This window comes from Branchiostoma floridae, chromosome 7 (assembly GCF_000003815.2).
Source record: "Branchiostoma floridae strain S238N-H82 chromosome 7, Bfl_VNyyK, whole genome shotgun sequence".
Lineage (NCBI taxonomy): Eukaryota > Metazoa > Chordata > Leptocardii > Amphioxiformes > Branchiostomatidae > Branchiostoma > Branchiostoma floridae.
Genome location: NC_049985.1, coordinates 16,033,367 through 16,048,535, shown reverse-complemented (window position 1 = coordinate 16,048,535; position 15,169 = coordinate 16,033,367). Strand labels below are relative to the sequence as shown.

At 39.6% G+C, this 15,169-nt stretch overlaps 1 protein-coding gene across 1 annotated transcript in view; it reads right to left on the bottom strand.

The window, feature by feature from the left end:
• The window catches only part of LOC118420309 (tyrosine-protein phosphatase Lar-like), a 49,737-nt gene that overhangs the window by 5,912 nt on the left and 28,656 nt on the right, over positions 1-15,169 (bottom strand). The window contains exons 25-48 of the mRNA XM_035827055.1: positions 13,676-13,862; positions 12,187-12,320; positions 11,368-11,487; positions 11,039-11,105; positions 10,699-10,885; positions 10,102-10,223; positions 9,457-9,762; positions 8,333-8,553; positions 7,524-7,593; positions 7,009-7,112; positions 6,394-6,595; positions 6,073-6,172; positions 5,380-5,635; positions 5,104-5,146; positions 4,486-4,621; positions 4,052-4,125; positions 3,630-3,772; positions 3,134-3,221; positions 2,596-2,672; positions 2,430-2,466; positions 1,732-1,874; positions 1,201-1,317; positions 571-725; positions 303-438 (exon numbers count right to left, since the gene is read on the bottom strand). Of these exons, the coding sequence (XP_035682948.1) occupies positions 303-438; positions 571-725; positions 1,201-1,317; positions 1,732-1,874; positions 2,430-2,466; positions 2,596-2,672; positions 3,134-3,221; positions 3,630-3,772; positions 4,052-4,125; positions 4,486-4,621; positions 5,104-5,146; positions 5,380-5,635; positions 6,073-6,172; positions 6,394-6,595; positions 7,009-7,112; positions 7,524-7,593; positions 8,333-8,553; positions 9,457-9,762; positions 10,102-10,223; positions 10,699-10,885; positions 11,039-11,105; positions 11,368-11,487; positions 12,187-12,320; positions 13,676-13,862 (3,225 nt within the window). The remainder of the gene's footprint in view (positions 1-302; positions 439-570; positions 726-1,200; positions 1,318-1,731; positions 1,875-2,429; positions 2,467-2,595; positions 2,673-3,133; positions 3,222-3,629; positions 3,773-4,051; positions 4,126-4,485; positions 4,622-5,103; positions 5,147-5,379; positions 5,636-6,072; positions 6,173-6,393; positions 6,596-7,008; positions 7,113-7,523; positions 7,594-8,332; positions 8,554-9,456; positions 9,763-10,101; positions 10,224-10,698; positions 10,886-11,038; positions 11,106-11,367; positions 11,488-12,186; positions 12,321-13,675; positions 13,863-15,169) is intronic.

Here is a 15,169-nt window from a genome sequence, read left to right as displayed (position 1 = left end):
AAAATATAATTCGTTATTTTCTGAGCAACCTTGGTGTCACACCACATACTGTAATTAAGTCTGTGGGGATTTAATTTTGCCGCAGCGGTAAAATGGAGTGTTTGCTGTGGTTTTGAATTTGCGGTAGCGCCATCCCGCAAACTTATTTACAGTACTGTACTGTAGTTTCATACTGTATTATGAATATTTGCGGTGGTTTTAAGTTTGCGGTTCAGCAGCTGCCCCCAAAACCGCAAATATAAAACCACTGCAAAAGTTTCTGCATTTACTGATTAGTCAAGGAACAAGTTCAAAGTCTGTACCGCTGTCTGCACCATCTGTATACGGGCCTTGCGCAGCTGCATGACATGGTTAAAGATGTCCACGTGGGCCTCATGCCGTGCCATTTCCAGCATGGCATCAATGACAATAAAGGTGCCTGTCCGTCCAACCCCAGCACTGTGCGAGAAGAAATTAAATGGAGCAGTTAGTGCTATACCAGAAGGGAGTGATGCACACAATCTCCATTGTTTTGAGCAAATGGTACATCTGAAAAAGCGTCAAAATGAATATTCAATATTTTCTCTGTACCTGCAGTGCACGATGGTCGGTCCAACCTCCAGGGGAGTCAGTGCCTTGACCCGACGTATAAAAGCCAGCAGCTGTGTGGGGTGATCAGGAACATCATGGTCCAGCCAGTTGGTGAAGTGGAACTGCTTTATCTCTCGCTTCTCCCCCTCTCCCTCCTGAAAAAGTAACAGTCTTGTAATTTGTACTTTCTATTGGGTCCGTATGATATACTGTGATGCAGTAAAGCATTTCTTAACCTGTAATGTGTTATGATAGACTGACAATGACTGTACATTGCAATTAGCAGTTCAACCAATGATAGCATGGAATTTCGCAGTTCAACCAATGATAGCATGGGAATAAGCAGTTCGACCAAATGATGGCATGCATATGGGAATTAGCAGTTTGACCAATTATAGCATGGGAATTAGCAGTTCTACCAATGATAGCATGGGAGTTTGACCAATTAGAGGGTGGCTGCATGTCTGTCAAATATTTGCATTTTGGCAGAGGTTTGTGAGAGGCTAAGGGATCGGTCTATTGAGTGAGTCTGTTGATAGGAATTGCTGTACACAAGTTGCCACAGTTAACTTTCGTAAATATAACAATCATGTGTTTATGCAAGACGTTTTCAAGTCATCAAAACCCTACCTTTGTCATGATGAAGGTGCGTGTGGTGTAGTCTGCCAGTTCCTCCACACTTTTCACCTTTACAGTGATGTCTCCATATGTGTCCTCCTCGTCTGGCCAGTACTGCTTACACTTTTGCTAGATAACACCAAGATGGAAACTCATCTGACCATAGTATGAAAATGATTTATATTACCAACAAAAGTCCATACAAAGGCACATTTACAGACTCTTTGATTGGCCCTTTTGGCTTAAGCAATAATGGGGAAAAGTAAAAAATTAATGTTTCAGAGACATATAGCCTGATTTAATCGCGCTTCTTAGGCCCGTCCTACATTGCCACGCATCGGAGGAGCCTACCAGCTCCGGATAGCGGAGTTTGCGTTACACAGACTAAGAGACATACATTGAACAAATGAAGCCATGTTTAACTCAATCAAATTTGCAGAATTGCATTGCATTTTACATGTACATGGATGTATTTTATTAGAATTTACAGTTATCACACAAGACTTGGTGTATAGATTGTACATAAAACAGCAAATTTTGTACCTTGGGAATGCTTGCAGATTGCTCCAGGTCGGAGTAGAACTGTACCTTTGCCATCTCCACCAGGTTGGTGAGCATGACAATACTGGCACTGTGCTCCTGCCACGCCATGCGCCACAGGTCGGGCACCGTGTTAGTCTTGGGACCTGCAGTGCAAACAAATTAAAAGCAATATATTTTTCTTTTACACAACCAAATTATATTGCTGACGTTTCGATGCCTAATCTTCCTCACGGCCTCTAGCTGGAGTTCTTCTTCTTGTGACTATATGTGGCCAGGTGTAGGTAGATGGCGCTTTTGCGGCGAGAACACAATCCCAAACGAAACGCCAGTTGGTATAAAGATAACTCATTGTGTAAACTCTATTATCTGTTATCCAATGACCTACCAACCTGATGAAATAATCTTTGGAATTATAGGCAATTTCAATTTGTCTTTCACTGGTTGTAACACCAACATCTACTGCACTGGGCAATTCTTTCAATTTTCAGAGATAAATGTAAACTTATGTAACTTTAGTAGACGTCACTACTCAAACACTCTCAAAAGATATCTACGTAAAATTGCAATAATATAACACAGAAAGTTTTCCCTCCCTATTCTATCTGATGTAAGGACTTTCATGATTATCACATTGCTGACTGTGTTGATGGTACTAATACATGTATCAAGAGTAATGGTTCAATGACACTTGTTCTTACCCTGTGTTGCAATGTATGCCTGCTTCTCCCTGTACCCCTAAAAAACAATGACTCACATTACAATTCAGATCATGTTAACTATGATTGTAAACTCTTGATTTGTAGCAATGACTGTAACAATGGGCATGCCATGGAAACAGATGAAGCAACAGGAGAAAGAGCTTACATCACAGTATGTGGCATTGATGTAGTCGGAGCTCGGGTCATCCACTGTGGGCTCCAGGACCACCCGACTGGAGTCATCTGAAGATGGGATTGTGTGATCACATTTTAGTGTGATAATACCCGTCACATTATCCACGATCTTCGGGTGCATCAATGGAAGATCAGCCATATCTAAGATCTACAGAGGTTTGCGCGTATTTTTCACCTGAAAATTGTCCCTGTCACATATAAGCCATACTTTGTACCTTGTACAATTGTTGTACAATAAAGTTATTATTATAAGCAAGTCTCGGGCGTTTGCCGCAGAATCGTCGATTTTTGCCAAATGTAATGGGTAAAAAAGATAGACTAAATGGGGATAGCTGAGGCTTATGAGGTTGAACCTTATGTCTAACTGTGTTACAATATTCTTATACCATTAGGGGGAGAACAGATTTACAAATGTTCATCTACTCGAGGTGTCCAGTAGTAGCGATAGTATCAACTATCCGGATTTAGAGAAGAACCTGCTGAAGAAACCTGCCACATTGTTGACTCACATGGAACAATGTTTCCATATCTGTTCTTTGTCTTGTTCTCCTCCTTGAATGCCGTCTCCCACGATGACGTCTGACTGTCTGGGAGGCTCTAGAGTAAAGCAAATGCAGGACATGATTGATTAAGTACAGGGTATGTAGACATATGTTACATGTGCATGGTACTGCTACATAAGCAGTTAACTTCAGTTACACCTCTACATGTATTTTCAAACGACACAATGACTTTGTTCTGTCATTCCCTAACCCTAATGCCAACAAAGAGGTGTCAGAACATAAGGCCAGTCCCCACAGCTGCAGGTAGTTTTATGTAGCTGTGTAAGATGCATTTATTTGTCAAAAATAATCATTTTACACAAGGTTCCTGGAAACAAGAGTATGAACTGAGTTTTGTTGTGCAGACTTGTACATTCAAATTTCTTAAATTGTTACAACAGTTCTAGCCATGTAATGAGATTACTGACACCTTTACACCACTAACATAACATGAAGCATTTACCGCATGTTCGAGCTTGAAGCCCTGGTTGTTGTCCTTGCGCATGAGCCGTACATGTTCTGCGAACTCCTCCAGCTTGAGCGGTGGGTACTGGCCCTCCTTGACTGGAAATGGAAATGGCGCATGTCCCTCCTGTCTCTCTGCATCTGAATTTGTAAAAAAGAAACAATGAACATGCTTTGGAATTAATATAAAACTGAAAGCAAACGCCCAAATCAACATTCTATATTTGATTGAGGTGCATGTTTTCCACTGTCCAAGGGGTATCAATTATTCTCAATGCTTTACAAATTCTGAAGTAGATGACAAAAACATGCTAGGGTGAAAAAAAAGCACTTTAATGTCATTGTACATCAAATTGTGCGTTTGTTTTGAAGGAAAAAAAGAGCTTAATAGTTTCACATGTACATTTTTAATTTTTTTACCCTGAGCTTTTGCCACTGGAGACAGAAATATCGCCTCTTTTGCAGCCACATTGAGCGTTCCTTGTCGTTGCCGCCTGCAAAGCACAAATTACATGTAATTGAATTAATACCGGTGAACTCTGGGCACCTACTACTGACTCTTTAACTTTTCATCCTAGCCTTTAATACCATGCTTTTCAAAGGGAAAGAAAACTTAGGTGTGGAAATTGCAATTCATTTTACATGCATTGGTACATATAAGGCTGTCCTTGGTGCTGAAAAGTGTGTAGTTATTACTAATCCTATTTCCAATAGGTTTTTCAAAATGAATAAATAAATAAATATGAAATATACTAGATATTATGAAAAACACTGCTTCAGTTAGTGTTTAAACTGCCTAAAGGCTTTGGTTATTTAGAGGTCCTGATTGAACATAAAAATCTCTTATTTATTACCTTGTCACATATACGGCAAGTAATATCATGAAGAAGAGTAGGAGTAGAAGCAGGACAGCCACAAAAATGGCTACCATCAGTGAAGAGTTGTCAGCAGCCTTCTGTACAGTAGGACCAGGATTTGGGTCAGGAGACACTGTAAAAGATTTTAAAAAATGATTACATAATGAATTTATGACATTTTTTTCTATCAATACTGATACATGCACATTGATCAAAAGTACTGAAGAAAGATACGCCAAAAATAGTTACTCAAGCAACTGGATATGGTTTTGAAACGGTCAGACGTTTCGGACAGAATCCACTATCTTTCGTCAGTGACACTGAAGAGATCTGGAAGAAACAGGTCTTTTATACTCTAACTATGAATGAAGACAATTTCAGATGTCCAATAGGAAAGGTTGTAAGACAATTCAGACTGAAGACAATTTGTATTCCAAAGAAAACAAAGCTAAGCCAAAGTCAAGCTGAAGACAATTTGGATTTCAAAGGATATCAAGGCTAAGACACAGTTAATGCAAATGAGTCAATTAGCTCCTTATCTTATTACCTGGATGTCTAACCTACGTCGACGTACTGAAGAAAGAATATATAGACAATAATGTAATTGCACTTCACCTATGATTGGACGTTGAGATTCTGAGAAAGACATCAGCTTCTCCTGTTACAAAAACAAGAAATATGACTCAAATCTCTAGGTGATAGATCATGAAAAATTGTAATCTTATATTTTGATATGTTGTTGTACATTTAGGAATATGTTATGTTAGATTAGTTACATCATGCGTAACATGTATCAAGGTTACAAATTGTTCACAAGCCAAAAATATTCATAAAATGAATGATAAAGTTTAGACATGTGTAATAACAAAGTCAGAGCTTCTACAAACATACCCCATTCAGTTCACTTGCCACTCCGTATATAAATGAATACTTCTCCCCTTCCACCAGTGGTGCATTCCAGTAGCCACCGTAGGTCTTGTTGTCACCAACAACAAAATTCTTTTTCTCTTGGACCTGATCTGGTGTAAACATGGCAGTGATGTAGAAGGGTTTCCCCTTGTGAGATGCCTCGTGATAGTCCAGCATTTCATCCCGGTTGTCCAGAAATCTCAGCTGGTTGTTGCCTTGGACAACCACATAGTAGGCACTAGAGAGGAAAACACACAGAGGAACTTTTCGTATCATCAAATCAATAAGTACTATGATCATTACTATCCCCAATGTACTGTAAATTGTGAAACTGTGGTCATATTTCTGTCTTTTTTTTGTGAAGACTTCTCCACTACTTTGAATTCATGACACCGTGAAACCTTTGCCATGGTTTTATTTTCACAGTGGCCTTTCAATCACAATTCATGACACCATGAATATAACGTTACCTCCCTTGTTTGTTTCCTGTACTATAGTATAGCATAGAATCGTTTCAACTGGAAAATTAAACCTCAGTTTCCCGTACAGCTACTTGTACCTAAAACCACACAAAAGGCATGTTGTGGCTCCTATGTTTATTTTAATGCGTAAAGATTAAAAACTATTATTACATTATTTGTACATGTCTTCTAGACATTGTATCTTTTGTTTTACCTGATTGGTCCATTCTTTGGAAGTACAGGTTTGAGTTCCAGGGAAACTGTGTTGTCCTTTGCCTCTCCTACTGGAAGTGGTGCCTCTGGCGTTGGAGGCTCTGAATTTTAGAATAAAAAGACTTCTTGAGTAGAAATTTTTGGAGGAAATACCATCAGCCACATTTCATATACAACGTATCTGTAACTTTGAGAGATGCAGCACCCCTCAGCTATGCACAGTTCATTACAAATCTCTTTAGATGCATTTTCTGGGCGGCAGATGTATATGACCTGGCAGAATCATGCAAGTAAACATTGAAGCTGGATATGTGGAGCCTACCTGCTATGGTGGTACTGCAGTTTTTGGAAGCTGTGTCACCATAACCCTTCTTTGTTCTTGCTCGGATAGTTATGGTGTAGTCTGTGCCAGAATAAAGGCCCTCAAAGACATGGTGAAACTCTGATGCCAGCTTTTCTACAGGATAGACATCCTTAGCTGGGTCATAGTCTGGGTCGTGAGAGGCGAGCCCCTTGCAACTGACCTGTTATGGCAAGAAAGATCAGAGTACATCTGTTTGAGGAATGTGATAGATGGATTCCTTGCTTTGATGGCAACTTATAATAATGTTTCAATGTTGTAGCAATGGAGACAGTTACACAATGTCATACTATCTCTGCAATTTTTTTCTATTGTCATTAAAGAAGGCTTAGATATGCCATGGAAGTTGCATGTATTTTTCATAAATGGGCTTAAAAGGATCTGTCCATGGTGCTGAAAATTTTATAAAAAGGAAGAGGTCTGATAATTTATTCAATAATAAACAACGACAAAACAAACAATACTAATAACAGTAATTTTCCAGTTCATTTCGTATACGTGAGTGTATAAAACAATTTATACATAAATAATAAGGAATGAATAAGACCCGGAAGATTGCTGAAATGTGGTGCTTACTTTGTATCCCTGAATGACTCCATTAGGCTGTAGAGGAGGCTTCCATTGGACCACAATGCTGTTCTTTGTGGTTGTCACAGTTAGGGCATCAGGCATTCCAGAAACTGGTGAAATGATTATAGATCTTTGTCAATTTTTAATGGAAAGATCAAATTGCACTCTAAAGATTCTGCTTGCTACAAGAAAAACAACCCCATCAGTGATCTTTAGTCATCAATGTGATGCCCGAAAACTGATGAAATGGTATTCTTCATCCAAGTAATACATGGGCCATAATAAGGTTTAATACATGTGTTACAGACCAGATGATAACTTGGGATATTACATTGGGTTCTGCTATTATCATACATGTACAGGTTTCCATAGCATAATCTTAACGTGCTTTTCATGCCCCGAGTATGCCACTTTTGAAATTTGGATGCCGGATTCATATTTTTAAACTGAATATTGTTACATTTTTAGTTTAAAGACAACAAATTTTCTCAACTTCTCAACTCAAAGTCTGTTTGACTCACCTCCCTCATCAGTCAGTGCTGTGACTGAAGTGCTGAATGGCCCTTTTCCAACTGCAGTTGCGGCTCGTACCTGTTTTGCCCAAAAGTACAAACAAGGAATGTTAAAGCTATCATCAATGTGCTGTAATGGGCAGCAAATCTACTTCAGTCCTGTGCTATGAAATGCTAGTTTGGCTAGTTCACCTATATCCATTTCTTTTAAAAACAGGGTATCTGGGGATATCACGTCGACGGACATTGGTTTCAAATTGCAATATTTTCAGTACAATGCACTTTAAAACTACCACCCGTCCACTTGATGTGCCTAAATACCGCTTTTAAAAGCAACGGATAAATGTGAACAAACGTTATGAATTATGATAGCACTTACTACATATGTATGTTAGTATTACATATGTATGTTAGTCACCTTATTACATGTAGCTGTTTAACTTTCAGTCTATGCTCATTCAAGCATATCATGTTTGGCATAAGATTGTGAAGCCACAATATAGTGGCTTATAAAACTGTACTCTACTGTCAGTGATGTTGATGAAGGTTAGACATCCAGGTTATAAGATTCGCCAAAAAGCAGTTACTCAAGCAACTGGATATGATTTTGGAAACAGTCAGACGTTTCGGATAGTATCCACTATCTTTTGTCAGTTGCACTAAATAGATCTGGCAGAAACTGTTTTTTATTCCCTAGCTTTGAATGCAAAATAGCTGAAGACAATTTGTATTGTTAAATATGAATCAAAGTAAGACAAATCAAGCTGTCAGTGATGTTATTTACCATGATATCCAAACAAATGTCATGAGTAACTGACCCGAATTGAATAGTTTGTGAAGGGGGCAAGGTCACGTATAACCAGCCTGTTCTTCCTGTCGGCCGCCCGAATGATCTTGGATGTGTTGAGAGACTCGCCATCTTCCTGGATCTCTATTGCGTAACGTAGGATGATCCCATGTGATGGGGAGGGAGCGGTCCATGTGACGGTCGCAGTTGTGGCAGAGGTGACAACACGTAGATCTTGTGGAGCAGGTGGTTCTAGAAATGAAATGTGATACTATTTTGTACATGGAAGATTGAAATATATTTTTGTTATTGATCTCCCTTAACTCAAAAACTAAAGGTAAATGTAAACGTGAATATAGTGCAATTATTATAGTGTACTCTCTTTTTCAGGCAGTAGGGGCTGTAGTAGGTTTTAAACTTATTAATCCATCGTGTCCATGACACAGTATTGGAAGGCAGGGCCCATCCTCTCTTTTCATTGCCTTTCAAAATCACCAACGAAGTAAGGTACCTGTTTTATACTTGGGTGGAATGAAACAAGTTGTTTTAAGAACATTTCCCAAAGACACACCACGCCCTAAGCCAGAAATGCCAGGAATTGTGGTGACTAGGGCTGGGTATCGGTACAGCGTACCGGTACAAAACCGTTTTTTCTTATTGGACCGGTCCAGAAAAATCGGACCTGAAAAAATTAGGTAGACCGGATGTTGGACCGGTTGGAAAATTAACATATTATTTGATCAGGCATTCACACGTTTTGGCGCTTGCAGGCGGAAGAAAATAACAAGAGTGAAGTAGAGTAGAGTTTATAGTCATTTCTACCAATTTTAGTCAATCGTACAGGTGCAGTTAGTGTTGTAGGATTTTAAGACGCCAGTGTAAGTCTTATACTCCACCAAACAGATTTCTTGACAAATGAAATGGACCATTGGTATGAGACATACTGAATCAGGTCCAGGTTCAGGTCCGGACCTGGACCTGATCCTTTGGACCTGAACCGGACCTGGACCTGAATTTTCTGTACCGGTACCCCGCCCTAGTGGTGACAGGTCTTAATCTTATGTCACCTAGCCAAGCCCGTCTGATATTTGACAAGCCCCTTACTTTGAGATGTGTTAATGATCAAGCAAAGTTATCTTTTACAAAAATACTTACTGTCTTCTGCTGTTCGGACACTCACAGCATCTGAAAATGGACCAGGTCCTGCACTGGTGAAGCCTCGGACTCGAAAGTAGTAGTCAGTAAATGGAATCAAGCCGGTAAACTTCTGCGCGTAGGTTGTTGCGGAGGTGTTTCCCAGTAGCCACTCTGAGATTGACGTAGCGTTCTGTCGTACCAACACGTACTCATACATGGTGATCTCACCATTCTTCTCATCACATAGTGGTGGTAGAAAGGTGAAGAACACTGATGTTGGTGTCACCTGGCTGTGCAAGATATTTGTTGGTGGTCCTGTTGGAACTGGAAAAGAAGAAATATGCATACAAAACAATAAGTTAACATATTATAGAAGTTCACTATGCTTTCTATAATTCCTTCACAGAATCATGATAGCCCTTTATATGCTCCAACACACCCTATGTTCTGACACCTGTTTCAACATCCCTATATTCTAACACCCCATCTGATGCCAGTATGTTCAGAAGGGCCAGTGTTCCTACTGTGCCCCTACATGCATGTTCCAACACCCCTAAATTCTAACACCCCTATGTTACGTTTAGGGATACAGGTGATCGGAATATAGGGGTATAACTATTATCTATTACACTGGCCTCTTGAAATCGGTTGCTTGATACTTACCAGTTTCTCCTGTCCTGGTTTCAATCTCAGTGACTTCACTGAAGCCAGCCTTTGTTCTTGACCGGACTGATATTCCATACAGAGTGTAGGGAGTCAGTCCTGACATCTTGTATTCAGTAACACTGTGGGAAAAGAGAGTAGTAAGATGTAATGTTAGTTCACCTTTATCCGAGGGGTAACCTTTATCTGTTGTTTTGAAAAACAGGGTATTGGGGGATTTCAAGTAGACGGACAGTGGTGTCAAACTGCAATAGTTTGAAACCATTGTAAATTTCAGTCTGATGCATGATGTAAAATTTACTCAAGTAACAGGATTGTTTTTGTAAATGCTCACAGACAGATGTTTTATCCACTAACTTTTGTCAGTGACAAATCTATCCATTTGCTAAATAAGTAACTTTTGTGCTGTGTATCTTATTACCTGGATGTGTATCTTATAATCTATATCAATGTATCAGAATGATTTGCTTTCAGGTTATGGCAAAAATGACTACAGTAAAATATGGAAACATAGCTTTCTGAGTATCATAATGATGATTTTATCCCGTCTACAATAAAAAACGGAATCTTCATCAGAAAGTAAAAGAATGAAAGTACCTGGCATTTGGTATTCTGTATATTGTAACAAAGGAGACAGAGAGTGGACAGGCTCCTTTTGTCTTGCTCTGATATGTGACTTCATAAGCGGATACTTTGTCTGGGTTAAGTAGAGGCTTCTCCCAGCGCACAACAATTGTGTTGGTGGTGACTTCCATAGCTGTTAGGTTTGTGACAGGGCCCGGAGCTGAAATGGCGAGAGAGAAACAAAGTGTTTTTCTTCTTCTGATGTGGTTAAAGCTATCACTTTTTAAACACTTTTATAATGCCACAATATATTTGCTAGTTATAGAACATACATAAACAGTATGATGATAAAGTTAGCAATGATGTCACATACCACTTTCATCAGTAAACGCTGTTACTCTGGCATTGGGGCTCATTCCAACTCCATTAAAAGCCTTGATCTGGACCAAACATAAAACAATATTGGCCAATATCACTTTGTGTTTATCATAAACCGCACAATATCTATCGTAATTAATAACCAGCAATCATCTCATTGTTAAAACCTCTTGGTTTGACTCCTTTTTAATGGGCTAAAAAGCTAATTTCAAGATTGAGCAATTCACAAATTGAGTCAAATGAAAAAGTTAAACACAAACGTTTAACACATTATATCAATGCTCAAAGATGTATGCATCTAACAAATGTACATGTAGTACCTACATTAACTGTGTAGTTGACATTGGTTGACAGGCCGTCGATTTCATACTGAATGACATCATCTGGACCATAGGTCTCGTTAACCAACACTGTCCTGTTGTTCAGTGGGGATGGTGCACCAAACTAATTGGGGGCAAATCAGTATAAATTGATTAGAACACAATGTCATTTAATTGAATTAGATAAGATATACAATTTCTTAGGCATGTAGTGATTTAGGCATCATATCTACTTACATTATCAATCTATTAAAGACCAATCCTCACACTCCATAACAATTAACAGCCCGACCAGTTAAGGCATACCAATTTTTGCAGTTCAACAAACAAGAGAGTGACTGGATGTCTGTCAAATTTTTGCATTCTCATTTTTATTTTGCATTTTAACTAAGAAGGGAGTGACTGAATTTCTGTCAATTTTTTTTCATTCTTACTAATTTATTTTTATTTTGCATTTTAATAAAAAAGAGAGTGACTTGATGTCTGTCAATTTTTTAATTCTTATTTGCATTTTAACAAAGAGAGTGACTGGATGTCTGTCATTTCTTTTCATTCTTATATCTATTTTGCATTTCTACAATATGACAGATGTGTGTAGTTCCATGGGGTCTGTTGAGCAAAGATGCCATTAGACAGAGCAGCTAATAAACTTCTTAGGATTTTAGTAGCTAATACCTTTTATGTTGGAACATTTGAAGCATGCAAAGTATTACAAACTTTTCTAACAGGATTGACACGAAAAGTAGACGCAAAACATTTCTGCAACATATACAAGCTGGGAAATCAAACAATATATAACCTGATTGTGAAAGAAATTGTATACCTCATCCATGGTTTTCCAGAATATGATTTCATATTGGGTTATGATGCCACCTGGAGGCCAGGGTTCACGCCAGGACAGGGAGATAGACGTAGGGGATACAGAGTCTACTTGGAAATCACGTGGTGCCTCTGGGCCTGTCAGGAGAAAGACAGTGAGGCTTTTAACACACTTTTGCACATGCTAAATATTATTCCTGTTCTGCTAAGACTGTGGTGTTTAACACTGGTTTGTATAGGGCTTATTCAGTCACGTGATCCACCCTCCGGACGCCATGGCAACGAGCGAAGTCGGCCATTTTGGGGTCCACTTTGAGCGCGGCTCACAGCGGCTCGCTATGCAACTCTCCGTAAAAATTGAAAATATTTCTTATGCAACGCACAATTTCCCTTCAAAACGTTTAGGTTCATAATCAGGGTGTGCTATCTTGTGGTGGGATGTTGGTCTAGCACTGGTAAAGCCCTCACACATCGGGTAACAGTTAAGTTTGTTTCGCGTGTAACAAACAAGCAAAGCCGGGACGGGAACGAAGTCATGTAACGTTACTGGTGCTACGACTCGGAAAAAAATTTTCAGAACGAATGTGTGTAGTACAAATTTTGTATCTGAACAAGACAGTATTAACGATGCGTCAGATAACTTTCAACGATGGTCGACTGGGTACCTACTCCGGCACAATGTAAATACTTGTACATGGTCCAACACTCCACTAAAAGCAGGAAGGACAAAATACTGAGCCGCACAAACAGCGAAGCCAAGAAATGATAGGAAGAACATATTCCCAGGTTCTGTGAAGAATTTCTATGAAGCAAAAGTACAACATTTAACGTTAATAATGGCTATCACAGTGTCTGTGAACAACAGCGTCACAGCTCACCCACAAAATTCACTATCAACTGATACTCCACTGTCACTGTTGCCGTGCTCAGGCGGGGACCCGGAGTGGGTCATTTAACTTTCCTTCACTGATATTGGAAAAATGGGTAATTTCCACCCGATTTATGTAGTGAAAATAAGATTTAAGGTTGTAGACTCTTTGGCGACTCTTTGTATAGTCAAACATCGTGCAACCCACTTCACTTTCTTCGGACACTTGGAGACCCACGCTGTAAATCGCTGTACTGTGTAGCGCATGGACCCCAAGATGGCGGCGCACGGGAGCAAGGGGTGATGACGTCACGTGAATAAGCCCTATAGGTGATACCACTGACAGTTTATATAAACGCCAAGAACATGCCTTTTGCAAGTTGTATCAACGGTGGAACACATGCATTGTACATTGTACTAGTGCTGCCTTTGTCAATATGACCATGATCACACATAAGGACCACCTGGCCAATGCGATTACTGTTTGGTGGTCCCTTACGTAATTTCCCCATGACACAAGCATTACGAAACCTGTCTAGACTATAGTGGACACCTAGCCACATAGACAGATTTATCAGTCCTCTGAATGGTCTTCTTGGTTAGTACTAGTTTTGACTGTACTTACGGAACTCCCTTGTTCTCTGTAGTAGCTGGGTAGACCACGGTCCCGGCCCTGCCCTAGTGTAGGCCCGTACACGCAGACGATATGTTGTGTATGGCACCAGCTTATACAGCCATATGTCTGTTGTGGACACGTTAGCAGTTTCTGACCCTGGCCGAGGAGATGTAGAATTCACCTCCTCACTGTGGACCTAGAAAGGAAAGTAAATTCACACTAGAAAGGCCGACATTTGCTTGGGTGCAAATACAGCATATTTCAGCCATACCCATTCCCACGCAACATTGAACTGTCCCAAGTCACCCCTGCGTGAAACTGCAATGTAAGTTATCCCCAAAAGAGAACTAATATTGTGAATTGATTCCAGGTCAAAACAGAGCTTGCCCAATATGCCCCGGGTCCATATGGAAGAATATAATCTTCCACAGGAGCGCCTATGCATAACTGATTGGTTTTTAGAATTGCGGCAGCTCCTATTTTTCCGAGAGTGAAAAAAACGCATCTTCCATTCAGAAGATTTTCATCATGAAATTACATGACGCCATTCAACAATTTCCACTTCGATAACAAAGTCTAAGTACCGACATAATCTCCTTGTGATGTTGGTACATTTATTATTACAGTGAACTTTTTTTTAATCAAGTAGGGCATACATTTTAATAATTGTCAAGCAGGTGTAGTAGGAGTGTTGTTTTTTTCAAGCTAAAAATTTCAATCTTCTTCTTGTCTTGTATGAGCCATTACATAAACGGAGACGTCTCGAATTTTTACAAGAATTTTACCACCCTGTCGCTTCATTTCTTTTCTGAAAAATCCCAGGACCAACAAGTTAACTTGATTTGGCTTTATCTATATATTTCATTTTCCTTTGAATTCTTTGTTAAGTATATGCCCCTGCATGCCACTGTTAAATTTTTTTACTTTGTATGCAATCAGCCTTCGGACGTAATCTTGTCTGAGTGTTATAATTTCCTGCTCGTAGCGTGCGAGACCTGGAGGATAGGAGTTTCTACCTTGTTCGGGGGTTTCTTTTCGGAGGTCAGTGGTGATACTCTGGTACTATGAGTTTTTTATTGGGCTCAAACTCTGGCAGTTTAAAGTTACAAAAAAGAACAACAACAACACTAGAAGTACCTAGTACATTTGTTCGGGAAAAAATACATGCATTCTCGCCACTGTCAAACTTACATTTCAAAACTAAACGGAAACTGTCCATTTTTCCCGCGTTTTCTACCAAGTAACATTTTCTCGATTGTCTCAACTAACCCCCAAAGTCAAATCTGCTGAAAATGGTTGATAGTGCCATGCGGAATGTTGGTAAATTCATCGACACAGACTTGTATTCTAACGTTCAATGCACGCGTACCGTCCGCTACTGCTCAAATGACCCTGTCTGAACTCGAAATCCTTGCAAACTACAATTTCAAACCGGGCACAGGGTGACTTATGGCCACTCAAAGGCTGTAATATGCATCTGTTTGTGTATATATATGGGATTGC